At 43.9% G+C, this 14318-nt stretch overlaps 2 protein-coding genes across 5 annotated transcripts in view; both read left to right on the top strand.

The window, feature by feature from the left end:
- Positions 1-4910, top strand: part of ache (acetylcholinesterase (Cartwright blood group)) — a 39554-nt gene extending 34644 nt beyond the window's left edge. For all 4 annotated transcript variants that reach the window (XM_031899493.1, XM_031899492.1, XM_002940042.4 and 1 more), the window contains exon 4: positions 13-4910. In XM_031899493.1, the coding sequence (XP_031755353.1) occupies positions 13-134 (122 nt within the window). In that variant the 3' untranslated portion in view covers positions 135-4910. The remainder of the gene's footprint in view (positions 1-12) is intronic.
- Positions 4911-12058: 7148 nt separating this feature from the next.
- On the top strand, positions 12059-13961 carry LOC100491797 (P2Y purinoceptor 4). Its single transcript, XM_004919095.4, has one exon. It carries the CDS (start codon positions 12143-12145, stop codon positions 13211-13213), a length of 1071 nt encoding a protein of 356 aa, XP_004919152.1. The 5' UTR covers positions 12059-12142; the 3' UTR covers positions 13214-13961.
- The last annotated feature ends 357 nt before the right edge of the window (positions 13962-14318 follow it).

Here is a 14318-nt window from a genome sequence, read left to right as displayed (position 1 = left end):
CTCCTCTCCCAGACAATATAGATGAGGCCGAGCGGCAGTGGAAGGTGGAGTTCCATCGCTGGAGCACCTACATGATGCGGTGGAAAAACCAGTTCGACCATTACAGCAAGCAGGAGCGCTGCAGCGAGCTGTGACCTCACTGTGACATCACTGTGACATCACCCCGCCATTAGAAGCCACGGAACTGTAGCGAGACGCGCAGTGACAACGTTGACGTCTTCAACTGAGCAACGTTTCAGGAAAAGCAAGAGCGGCTCTACCACCTTGTGACATCATGATGACACTGCGGTGATGTCAAAAGCGGAGATTATATTTCAGCAGTGCCGCCATCATGTGACTTACGCTAATGCCCTGTGCTGTGTCCTCCGCCAGGGGTATTTCTTGTCATTCGCTGTTGTCCCTCGCATGTCCATTTGTATATAGTGTTTGATGAGAAGCTATAAATATATATATATATGCGTATTTATAATCTATAGAGGGAAACCTACACGTATTTTATTTATCTGTGATGCCATCAATGTCTGACCTCAAAGGAAACGTGTCACTAGATGCCAAATATACCCTCGATGTGCAATATGAGTTTTATAGTCACCCTATTGTACTGTGTATGATTTAGAGAGCTTTAATCCGCCCCATGATGTTGTGAGTTGCGCTTACACGTCTAGACAACTCCTATATTGTGTATATGCTGTGTACGAATCTGTATAACCACTCAATGCACTCAACAAACCTATGTAGCTCGGCCATAGAGAGTGCACTGCCCCCCAGAGACAATCCCATAGCGTGAAACAGCCCCATGGTGACGTCACTCATTGCTTGGAACAGTCCTATGGGGCCACATAGGTTGACTCCACCGCTTGTCCCCATGTAGAGTCTACTTCTCGATTGGAACAACCCTATGTAGCCAACCCATGTAGCTTCTACTTCTTGATTGGAACAAACTTATGTAGCCAACCCATGTAGAATCTACTGTTGGTTGGAGAAACCCTATGTAGCCAACCCATGTAGAGTCTACTTCTCGATTGGAACAACCCTATGTAGCCAAACCATGTAGCTTCTACTTTTTGATTGGAACAAGCTTATGTAGCCAACCCATGTAGAATCTATTGTTGGTTGGAGCAACCCTATGTAGCCAACCCATGTAGAGTCTACTGCTTGATTGGAACAACCCTATGTAGCCAACCCATGTAGAGTCTACTGCTTGATTGGAACAAGCTTATGTAGCCAACCGATGTAGAGTCTACTGCTTGATTGGAACAACCCTATGTAGCCAACCCATGTAGAGTCTACTGCTTGATTGGAACAACCCTATGTAGCCAACCCATGTAGAGTCTACTGCTTGATTGGAACAACCCTATGTAGCCAACCGATGTAGAGTCTACTTCTTGATGGGAACAACCCTATGTAACCAACCCATGTAGCTTCTACTTCTTGATTGGAACAAGCTTATGTAGCCAACCCATGTAGAATCTACTGTTGGTTGGAGCAACCCTATGTAGCCAATCCATGTAGAATCATCTGTTGGTCGGAGCAACCCTATGTAGCCAATCCATGTAGAATCATCTGTTGGTTGGAGCAACCCTATGTAGCCAATCCATGGAGAATGTACTTCTTGATTGGAACAAGCTTATGTAGCCAACCCATGTCGAACCTTCTTCTTGATTGGAACAATCCATGTAAAATCTCCTGCTTGATCGGAGCAACCCTATGTAGCCAACCCATGTAGAATGTACTTCTTGATTGGAACAAGCTTATGTAGCCAACCCATGTAGAATCTACTGCTGGATTGGGGCAATCCTATGTAGCCAACCCATGTAGAATCTACTGCTGGATTGGGGCAATCCTATGTAGCCAACCCATGTAGAATCTACTGCTGGATTGGGGCAATCCTATGTAGCCAACCCATGTAGAATCTACTATTTGGTTGGATTGACCTTATGTAGCCACTGAAGGTGACTCTACTAGTCGCATGGAACAACCCTATGTAGCCAACCCATGTAGAATCCACTGCTTGCTTGGAACAATCCTTTGTAGCCAACCCATATAAAATCCACTATTCGTATAGAATGTTCCTATGTAGCCTGCCCTTATAGAGTTAATAATATTAGCTAAGACTGTTCACCTCCATTCAAGCCATGAGTTAATACTCTATTTTACTTAAAATCCTAACTTTTATATATAGCTACATAATTGCCAAAGTTTACAATAGTCTATGTCCATGTGTAGCTCGGCCACAATGCATCTCCCAGCATTCTCCAGATTAAGCAAAGCTGTTGAGTGAGTAAATACTTAATTACACTTAAAATCCGAACCCGTTATATAGTTCCATAGTTGCTGAGGTTCAGCATAGCACCATATGTATAAATATTGTCCATTTGCTTCAGGCCAAAAGTGCAGTGTGCAGTCCATGAGACAACCCGCATCCTCCACCAAAACTGCCACTAAATTGCCAGGGTTAATGCCTGCATTCTCCACCAAAGCTTCCAGGGATACTGGGAAATGTATTATATTATGATTATGTTACATTCAAAACACTAAATTCTCCTTAGCATTAGAACTTTAGGGTTACCCATTATATACTGGTCCGGTAGCTGCTAACGTAGTAATTTAGTATGTTATGCCTAACTTTTACTATACTGATCTGGCACGCTAGCTAGTATTTTATGCCTATACTAATCCAGTAACAAAGTATGTGATAATTACCATTTACTGTACTGCTCTAACCTTTCCATTCAATATAACGAGCCATTAACTGAGAATGTTAACTACCCTTTGTTATTTTAATCCAGTAACAGACTAAATGATACCTACCCTTCTAATATATTGCTCCAGCAATGAAATAGGTCATGCCTACCCTTTAATATACTGTTCATCAACTATGTTATACCGACCCTTTAATATACTGCACTGTCAGCTGAGTATGTTACACAGAGTGTGTTATACCTACCCTTTAATATACTGTTCCACCATCTGAGTATGTTATACCTACCCTTTAATATACTGTTCCACCATCTGAGTATGTTATACCTACCCTTTAATATACTGTTCCACCATCTGAGTATGTTATACCGACCCTTTAATATACTGTTCCACCATCTGAGTATGTTAAACCTACCCTTTAATATACTGTTCTACCAACTGAGTATGTTAAACCTACCCTTTAATATACTGTTCTACCAACTGAGTATGTTATACCTACCCTTTAATATACTGTTCCACCATCTGAGTATGTTATACCTACCCTTTAATATACTGTTCCACCATCTGAGTATGTTATACCGACCCTTTAATATACTGTTCCACCATCTGAGTATGTTAAACCTACCCTTTAATATACTGTTCTACCAACTGAGTATGTTAAACCTACCCTTTAATATACTGTTCCACCATCTGAGTATGTTATACCTACCCTTTAATATACTGTTCTACCAACTGAGTATGTTAAACCTACCCTTTAATATACTGTTCCACCATCTGAGTATGTTACACCTACCCTTTAATATACTGTTCCACCAACTGAGTATGTTATACCTACCCTTTAATATACTGTTCTACCAACTGAGTATGTTACACCTACCCTTTAATATACTGAGTATGTTATACCTACCCTTTAATATACTGTTCCACCATCTGAGTCTGTTCCACCATCTGAGTATGTTACACCTACCCTTTAATATACTGTTCTACATCTGAATATGTCACACCTACCCTTTAATATACTGTTCTGCCAACTGAATATGTTATACCTACCCTTTAATATACTGTTCTACCATCTGAATATGTTACACCTACCCTTTAATATACTGTTCTACCATCTGAGTATGTTATACCTACCCTTTAATATACTGAGTATGTTATACCAACCCTTTAATATACTGTTCTACTATCTGAGTATGTTATACCTACCCTTTAATATACTGTTCTACCATCTGAGTATGTTATACCTACCCTTTAATATACTGTTCTACCATCTGAATATGTTACACCTACCCTTTAATATACTGTTCTACCATGTGAGTATGTTACACCTACCCTTTAATATACTGTTCTACCATGTGAGTATGTTATACCTACCCTTTAATATACTGTTCTACCATCTGAATATGTTACACCTACCCTTTAATATACTGTTCTACCATGTGAGTATGTTACACCTACCCTTTAATATACTGTTCTACCATGTGAGTATGTTACACCTACCCTTTAATATACTGTTCTACCATGTGAGTATGTTACACCTACCCTTTAATACACAGCACTGTATTGGTTTCTCCCCAGATGATGTATATAGGTGTTTCTATGCTCGCTATAGGAAACAAAGACCCATAAAGTCAAAGCTAAGCTGTGACCCTGCAGCTATTTGCGCCCTACACCTCCCAGCGAGGCAGCTGATTTTCCGGGGATGCTGGGAGATGTAGCAGAACTATAACGACAGAAGCAGAGTGGCCGTCTCTCCTAACAGCCCGGATCTTTTGGTTTTAATATCAATGCCACCAATTTCCGTGGCTGTATATGAGGATGGTGGCTGTGGCCCAATAACCCATTATATGTACAAAGTGTGGTCTGTACAAAGTCCATAAGAGATATACACTGTGTTCTATGTGTATTGTTACCCAGTATGATATATATATATATATATTCTACGTACTAAATGCTGTTACTCATTTCGATGGGGGGGGGGGAACCAGCAACCGAAACTGAGATTTTCTTCCTTTCTGAGAGCTCTTGTTGGCGGCGGTGAGGATTCCATAGAAAGGGCTCACCCTAAATCTACCATAGGCCGTGCTGGGGTTCAAGCTCCGCCTCCGGTCCTGGGCCCGTGGGACCAGACACTAGGGTGCTGTATTGCATGTGTGAGAATGAAGAATAAAGTTGTATCCGCAACAATCAATAAATGAGAGTAAACCCCACTGTGTCTGGTAGTTGTGTTATAGAACTCAATGTACGGCCATTTTGAGTGAGATCACATGTCCATCTTCTGTCACTCCAATTGGCTACTCTTTGCCCTGCAGAGGTTTCTATGCTCTGATTGGGTACAGCATGGTCCAATGTGCTCAAAATGGCTACACCTGAGAAGGTCATTTATGTTTTGATTGGCTATGGGTTTATCTTGCCCTGTAGCTCTCTGATTGGATACCTTTGTGATCTTGCTCTGGGAATGTCTGAAGATGCTCTGATTGGCCACAGGTTTAGGGGCAGTTAAATTGCCCAATACAGATGAAACAAGAAGGGGCTGTTGGTTACCCCAGGCCCAGTAGGACATTCCCTGTCTGGGTACTTCTAGTACCCACTTTAACCCACTAACCCACAATTCCTACACTTAAACCCGATGTAAGAAACCCCCCAGTACAACCCATGGGGAGCCATTCTGTCCAGCGGTTGGTCAGGGCCCCCCCCCCCTCGAGTTCATTAGGTTACAGAGATAGAAAAACACTGATGTATGGGCCATTGGGCAATACCCGGCCGTTACAGGCCATTAGCTGCTATAGGGGCAGTTCCGCCATCTGTCGGGTGTTTGAGCCCCACGTTTGCTGAGCGCAGGGAGAAATGATCAATCACCACATGGACTGAAAGCTCTTTCCTGTATAATCACTGCCAATACGTGCAATATCCCCGGTAACTGGGGAACTGTGAGAGGCGGGAGAGTGAGAGTGCATGTGAGTGAGTGAGAGTGCATGTGAGTGAGTGAGAGTGCATGTGAGTGAGTGAGAGCGCATGAGAGTGTGTGAGTGCATGTGAGTGAGTGTGAGTGCATGTGAGTATGTGAGAGTGCATGTGAGTGAGAGTGCAAATGAGTGGCTGAAAGTGCACATGAGTGAGAGTGCATGTGAGTATGTGAGAGTGCAAGTGAGTGAGTGAGAGTGCATGTGAGTGAGTGAGAGCGCATGTGAGTGAGTGAGAGTGCATGTGAGTGAGTGAGAGCGCATGTGAGTGAGTGAGAGCGCATGTGAGTGCATGTGAGTGAAAGTGCATGTGAGTGAGTGAGAGTGCATGTGAATGAGTGAGAGCGCATGTGAGTGTGTGAGTGCATGTGAGTGAGAGTGCATGTGAGTGAGTGTGAGTGCATGTGAGTATGTGAGAGTGCATGCGAGTGAGAGTGCAAATGAGTGGCTGAAAGTGCACATGAGTGAGAGTGCATGTGAGTATGTGAGAGTGTGAGTGAGTGAGAGTGCATGTGAGTATGTGAGAGTGCATGTGAGTATGTGAGAGTGCAAGTGAGTGAGTGAGAGTACATGTGAGTGAGAGTACATGTGAGTATGTGAGAGTGCAAGTGAGTGAGTGAGAGTACATGTGAGTATGTGCGAGTGCAAGTGAGTGAGTGAGAGTGCATATGAGTATGTGAGATTGCATGCGAGTGACAGTGCAAGTGAGTGAGAGTGTACGTGAGTTAGAGTGCAAATGAGTGACTGAAAGTGCACGTGAGTTGGTGAGAGTGCAAACGAGTGACTGAAAGTGCACGTGAGTGAGTAAGAGTGCCTGTGAGTGAGTGAGAGTGAAAATGAGTATCTGAAAGTGCACGTGATTGACTGAAAGTGCATGTGAGTGAGTGAGAGTGCATGTGTGAGTGAGTGAGAGTGCACATGAGTGACTGAAAGTGCACGTGAGTTGGTGAGAGTGCAAACGAGTGACTGAAAGTGCACGTGAGTGAGTAAGAGTGCATGTGAGTGAGAGTGAAAATGAGTATCTGAAAGTGCACGTGATTGACTGAAAGTGCATGTGAGTGAGTGAGAGTGCATGTGTGAGTGAGTGAGAGTGCACATGAGTGAGTGAGAGTGCACATGAGTGAGTGAGAGTGCACATGAGTGAGTGAGAGTGCATGTGTGAGTGAGTGAGAGTGCACATGAGTGAGTGAGAGTGCACATGAGTGAGTGAGAGTGCACATGAGTGACTGAAAGTGCAAATGTGAGGGTGAGAGTGCACATGAGAGTGCATGTGAGTGAGAGTGCATGTGAGCTGACAGTGAGAATATATGTATATTGGGAAGCAGGATGATATATTCTTTCATTTTGCAGGAAAGAGTATTTAGCTAGAGTTCCCCTTACGTTAATATCCTATTCCTGCCAACTTTGCACTTGGTCTTCATTAACTATTTGCCTTTCTATTCTACATCTTTCCAGCTTCCATATTGGGGGGGGGGGGTCACTGACCCGGCAGCCAAAAATCTATTGCTCTGTGAACTCTTTGTTATTGTTACTCTTTGTTTTTAATCTTTCTATTCATATTTCAGTCTCTCATTTAAACCACTGCCTGGTTGCTAAGGTAAACAAGACCTTAGCAACCAGATAAAATTCCAAATAGAAGAGCTTCTTGGATAAAATGTTGCAGTGTGACATATTGGCAGGGGGGTGAGGAGTCCCTGAGATGTGAACGGGTTCAGAGCGAGGGAATGGGGTCGCCGAGGAGCAGAGAGTTTACCTGGCAGGGAGGGGGGGAGGCACAGGAGCCAATAGGAATGCAGCCTGGGAATGAGAAGCAGTGACGGGCAGTGATCCCTAAAGTGCGAAGTACGAAAAGGATGAAGAAAAGGAAGAGACGGAGGGAGAAGGAAAGTGGTAAATGAATAAAGAGGAAGAGAGGAGCGGAACAGCAGGAGCAGCCAGAGAGATAACGGGACTGGCAGAGAGATAACGGGACCGGCAGAGAGATAACGGGACCGGCAGAGAGATAACGGGACCGGCAGAGAGATAACGGGCAGCAGGGGGGACGGTGGGGGGGCCGAGCACTCACTGGGACCAATTCACATCCAACAGGTGAGTGTCTGGGGCATAGTAATATCCTATATACCTGTATATACTCCCATAGCCCCTAATATCCTATATACCTGTATATCCTCCTATAGCCCCTAATATCCTATATACCTGTATATCCTCCTATAGCCCCTAATATCCTATATACCTGTATATACTCCCATAGCCCCTAATATCCTATATACCTGTATATACTCCCATAGCCCCTAATATCCTATATACCTGTATATCCTCCTATAGCCCCTAATATCCTATATACCTGTATATACTCCCATAGCCCCTAATATCCTATATACCTGTATATACTCCCATAGCCCCTAATATCCTATATACCTGTATATACTCCCATAGCCCCTAATATCCTATATACCTGTATATATTCCTATACCCCTAATATCCTATATACCTGTATATACTCCCATAGCCCCTAATATCCTATATACCTGTATATATTCCTATACCCCTAATATCCTATATACCTGTATATACTCCCATAGCCCCTAATATCCTATATACCTGTATATACTCCCATAGCCCCTAATATCCTATATACCTGTATATACTCCCATAGCCCCTAATATCCTATATACCTGTATATACTCCCATAGCCCCTAATATCCTATATACCTGTATATATTCCTATACCCCTAATATCCTATATACCTGTATATACTCCCATAGCCCCTAATATCCTATATACCTGTATATATTCCTATAGCCCCTAATATCCTATATACCTGTATATACTCCTATAGCCCCTAATATCCTATATACCTGTATATACTCCTATAGCCCCTAATATCCTATAAACCTGTATATACTCCCATAGCCGCTAATATCCTATATACCTGTATATACTCCCATAGCCCCTAATATCCTATATACCTGTATATATTCCTATACCCCTAATATCCTATATACCTGTATATACTCCTATACCCCTAATATCCTATATACCTGTATATACTCCTATAGCCCCTAATATCCTATATACCTGTATATACTCCCATAGCCCCTAATATCCTATATACCTGTATATACTCCTATACCCCTAATATCCTATATACCTGTATATACTCCTATACCCCTAATATCCTATATACCTGTATATACTCCCATAGCCCCTAATATCCTATATACCTGTATATACTCCTATAGCCCCTAATATCCTATATACCTGTATATACTCCCATAGCCCCTAATATCCTATATACCTGTATATATTCCTATACCCCTAATATCCTATATACCTGTATATATTCCTATACCCCTAATATCCTATATACCTGTATATACTCCTATACCCCTAATATCCTATATACCTGTATATACTCCCATAGCCCCTAATATCCTATATACCTGTATATATTCCTATACCCCTAATATCCTATATACCTGTATATACTCCTATACCCCTAATATCCTATATACCTGTATATACTCCCATAGCCCCTAATATCCTATATACCTGTATATACTCCTATACCCCTAATATCCTATATACCTGTATATACTCCTATACCCCTAATATCCTATATACCTGTATATACTCCCATAGCCCCTAATATCCTATATACCTGTATATACTCCCATAGCCCCTAATATCCTATATACCTGTATATACTCCCATAGCCGCTAATATCCTATATACCTGTATATACTCCCATAGCCCCTAATATCCTATATACCTGTATATACTCCCATAGCCCCTAATATCCTATATACCTGTATATACTCCCATAGCCGCTAATATCCTATATACCTGTATATACTCCCATAGCCCCTAATATCCTATATACCTGTATATACTCCCATAGCCCCTAATATCCTATATACCTGTATATACTCCCATAGCCGCTAATATCCTATATACCTGTATATACTCCTATGGTATGGGGCCACACATAATGGCAGATTTTGGGCAGGGGCAGTTATGGGGCCACACATAATGGCAGATTTTGGGCAGGGGCAGTTATGGGGCCACACATAATGGCAGATTTTGGGCAGGGGCGGGTATGGGGCCACACATAATGGCAGATTTTGGGCAGGGGCAGTTATGGGGCCACACATAATGGCAGATTTTGGGCAGGGGCGGGTATGGGGCCACACATAATGGCAGATTTTGGGCAGGGGCGGGTATGGGGCCACACATAATGGCAGATTTTGGGCAGGGGCGGGTATGGGGCCACACATAATGGCAGATTTTGGGCAGGGGCGTGTATGGGGCCACACATAATGGCAGATTTTGGGCAGGGGCGGGTATGGGGCCACACATAATGGCAGATTTTGGGCAGGGGCGGGTATGGGGCCACACGTGTGTAGGGGTTACACAAAGGCACGGGCATGTTATACAATACATGAGGGGCGGTTAACCTTTAGCCACTGTGGGTAAATCACAACTACAGCCCCCCCCATGAGATACCCAGCAGGGAATGCTGGGAAGTGTAGTTTGCCTGAGGGACAGAAGCCCATACAGAGTGGCACAGAGCAGTAACAGAGGGGGTATAGCAGGGGGCAGAGCAGGGGGCAGGCTGTGCCAGGGGAGAGACAGGTTCCTGACAGCTGGCAGAATGCAGGGAGTAAGCGCGGGGGGGACAGGGGTCAGCCATGTTACTCAGTAAGGGAAATTAATGAACTGGAAACGCTGACTCAGGAGCAGCCAGAGAAATGTTCCGCAGCATGAGACAAATATCTGTTTATTCCACAGGGCTGGGGGCGTGTCCTAGGAACCATGTGATTTCTTATATACCCCCCTCTATTATACCCTATCTGTCTATCTATCATCTATCTATCTATCATTTATCTATCATCTATCTATCTATCTATCTATCTATCTATCATAAATCAATCTATCTATCACCAATCAATCTTTCTATCTATCTATCTATCTATCTATCTATCTATCTATCTATCAATCTATCATCTATCTATCTATCTATCTATCATCTATCTATCTATCATCTATCTATCTATCTATCTATGTGTCAATCTATTTATTCATCTAATTTATCTTTATATCTATTTATGAATCTATTGGCCTGTCTATCTAACATATCTAATTTATAGTATACTGTATATCTTTATATCTATGAATCTAATCTGTCTAGCTTTTATATCTATCTCTGTCTCTATATCTTTACTAGATAGAGATTTCAACTGTCTATTTATCTTTCTATCTATCATCTATTATTTTTCTATGTCTTTGAAGCTTTCTATATCTGTTTATCTAATCCATCTGATTATCTAATATATCTTTATCTATTAATCTAATCTGCTCATTTATCTATCTATTTATCTATCTATTGTCTGTCTGTCTGTTTATCTAGCTACCTATGAAGCTGTCTATTTATCTAATGCATCTAAATTATCTAATATACCTTTATATCTATCTATGAATGTAATCTATCAATCTATCTATCATCTATCTATCTATCTATCTATCTATCTATCTATCTATCTATCTATCTATCTATCTATCTGACAACCCTACCAGTACATTCTAATGTAAATAGTTACCTAGTACCCACTGTAAGTAGAGTAACCTACATATAGTGCACAGCTGCCACATAACAAGATGGAGAGATGGAGTTTTGCAGTCAGTTAAAGGGGGGCTGTTATACCCAAGGGGGCATTGCTGCATGCCAGTGTCGGAGGGGGGGATGGGGAGCTGGTCCAGGTACTGGGGCATTAAAGAAAGGGGCAATAGTTAAAGGGCACAGGTGTATAGAGATCCAATGGGGTCCCACTGAAGGTCAGTACACTGTATGTAAGAGCTGAGACTGAGGGGCTCATTAAGAAAATGTCTGCTTACACCTCCGGGGGGGGGGGGGGCACGAGGGGTCTCTCATTTGGTGCTATTAGTATTTGGCCTTATTAGGTTCAATTGTTGGCTAAACCTGTCTGAATGTGACATATATGTTTTCTCCTCAGGTGCCCCTGTGATGCTTAAACCTCCCTAACCCTTCTACTCCCCTAACCCTTCTACTCCCCTAACCCTTCTACTCCCCTAACCCTCCTACTCCCCTAACCCTCCTACTCCCCTAACCCTCCTACTCCCCTAACCCTCCTACTCCCCTAACCCTTCTACTCCCCTAACCCTCCTACTCCCCTAACCCTCTTACTCCCCTAACCCTTCTACTCCCCTAACCCTCCTACTCCCCTAACCCTCCTACTCCCCTAACCCTCCTACTCCCCTAACCCTTCTACTCCCCTAACCCTCCTACTCCCCTAACCCTCCTACTCCCCTAACCCTCCTACTCCCCTAACCCTCCTACTCCCCTAACCCTTCTACTCCCCTAACCCTTCTACTCCCCTAACCCTCCTACTCCCCTAACCCTCCTACTCCCCTAACCCTCCTACTCCCCTAACCCTCCTACTCCCCTAACCCATCCAGCATGTCCTTCTCTCCCTCACCCTCTTCCCCTAACTCTTCCCTCCCCACTTCATCCTCCCAGGGATCGACGTGCCAACTGGACGAGTCCTACAAGCACATCTTTCTCCCTATCTGCTACCTCTTCACCTTTCTGCTGAGCCTGGGCCTCAACTCCGTGGTCCTGACACGTTGCCTACGCCACCCACGGAACCCATCTCTGGTCTACATGTTCAACCTGGCCCTCAGCGACCTGATGTACAGTCTGTCTTTACCCTTCCTCATCACTAGCTACATCTCCCGTGACAGATGGCTCTTTGGGGACCCCATGTGTCGCTTAGTCCGTTTCCTCTTCTACTTTAACCTCTACTGCAGCATATTCTTCCTCACCTGCATCTCATACCATCGCTACCGGGGCATCTGCCACCCAATGCGCACGATGCGTATAGAGACCCTACGATGGGTGAGGGCTACCTGTGTGCTGGTCTGGACCCTTGTATTTGCTTTGACATCACCTATTCTGTTCTTTGCCCGGACGGGACCCCTAGATGGTCCAGTTGATGGAGTAACATGTTGGGATGATGCCCTTGATGAAGACCTTCCTAAATATGTACCCTATGGGGTATTCCTGCACATTTCTGGCTTCTTCTTGCCATTCTCACTCACTGCCTGGTGCTACTCCCGGGTGGTACGTACACTGTGCCGGACATTAAAGGGGGGCGTTGTGCCTGGACCTGTGCCTGGAGTTGCTCAGAGGCGCAAATCAATCCGGACCATTGTCACAATCACCCTCCTTTTTGCCCTTTGCTTTTTGCCCTTTCATGTAACCCGTACGATATTTTTGGCCCTAAGGGCAGGAGGAGCTGCCCTGGGTGGTTGCCGCGCACTCGGGGTGGTGGCTGTCTGCTATAAGGTTACTAGACCCCTGGCCAGTGCTAATGCCTTTCTCAATGCCTTGTTGTACTTTTTAACCAAGGAACCCTGCGGTCGAGGGAACAGGGGCAAAAGAGGAGAGCCTATATCAAAGCCAGAAGGCAAGAAAGGACCATTAAAAGAATCTCAGGTCTGGGGCAACATTTACCCTTCTTTCCCGTGAGATGTTCAAAAGAAAGATGACCAGCCCTGAGTAATATAGTTCCTACCTGTGATGGGCTTTCCGCCTGAGACAAGATGGCTGTGCTGGGCTTGGGGAGATGGGTATGTAGACGGTCTCCCCTGCTTGGGCGTGCCTGGAGGTTCTCGACCTGTGGAGCATTTAGTTGGATGGACAATGTGCCATGTTGCCAATGGATACCCCATGGATACCCCAATGGATACCCCATGAACTTGGATACAATGAAGGAGGGGCTTCATCTCCAGGAGGAGGAGGGGGCTTCATCTTCCTCCATGGTCCACAGTGGGACATGTACTGTTCCTGTCCATCTATGACTGCATACGCCTTTTAATATATACCTCTGCCTTTTATGGAGCCTTTAATATATATATATACTATACTGGGATATTTATCATTTAACCCTTTTGTAATTAAATCACCGCATTGCCCTTGTGTTCAACATTTATAAAAAGAAAACATGTTGTGTCAAGGCTCCAAAAATGTTGTTTTATGTTCCTGGTGTCCAGAAACCAGCAGGGTTAACCCATGTTAGGAGGTGGCTTTTTTTAGGGGGTCTCAGGCATCCATTGGTCACGTGGCACCGACATGTTACACACACTGAATCTCTGACCCAGTGGAACGTATAATCTAAGCTTCCTACTACACACACACTAGAGTTGGAACATCTAGAACCATTGTTTTATCTTGTTGCAGTGTAGAAGGAGCCCCATGTAGACACAGGGAGAACCTACAAACTCACTGGGGATACCACCCTGGTCAGATGTCAATTTAGTGCTGCCAGGGAAAAGGCCTATCAGTGCCAGTGTAGCATAAGAACATGTGACCCCGGTAGTGTCCCAACATATCAGTGGGTGCTTGTTTCTTGCATTAAAGTGACATATTAGAACATGGTGGACACTAACCACACCTTCATACCTAGGATCACCTTCATTATATGTGGTGCCTAGAAACCAACCACCATTTTGAGATCACTTTACCAGTTTGAAGGGGCTCCATGGGTTAAGTGACATAAGGTGTGAGACCTGCGGCATTAGACCTGGCCTCAAATATTGGAATTTGATGTGCACCATGGAACATACAATATAAG

The sequence above is a fragment of the Xenopus tropicalis genome, chromosome 3 (genome assembly GCF_000004195.4).
Source record: "Xenopus tropicalis strain Nigerian chromosome 3, UCB_Xtro_10.0, whole genome shotgun sequence".
Classification (NCBI taxonomy): domain Eukaryota; kingdom Metazoa; phylum Chordata; class Amphibia; order Anura; family Pipidae; genus Xenopus; species Xenopus tropicalis.
The sequence above is the reverse complement of the archived record's forward strand: the minus strand, read 5'-3'. Positions and strand labels throughout refer to the sequence as shown.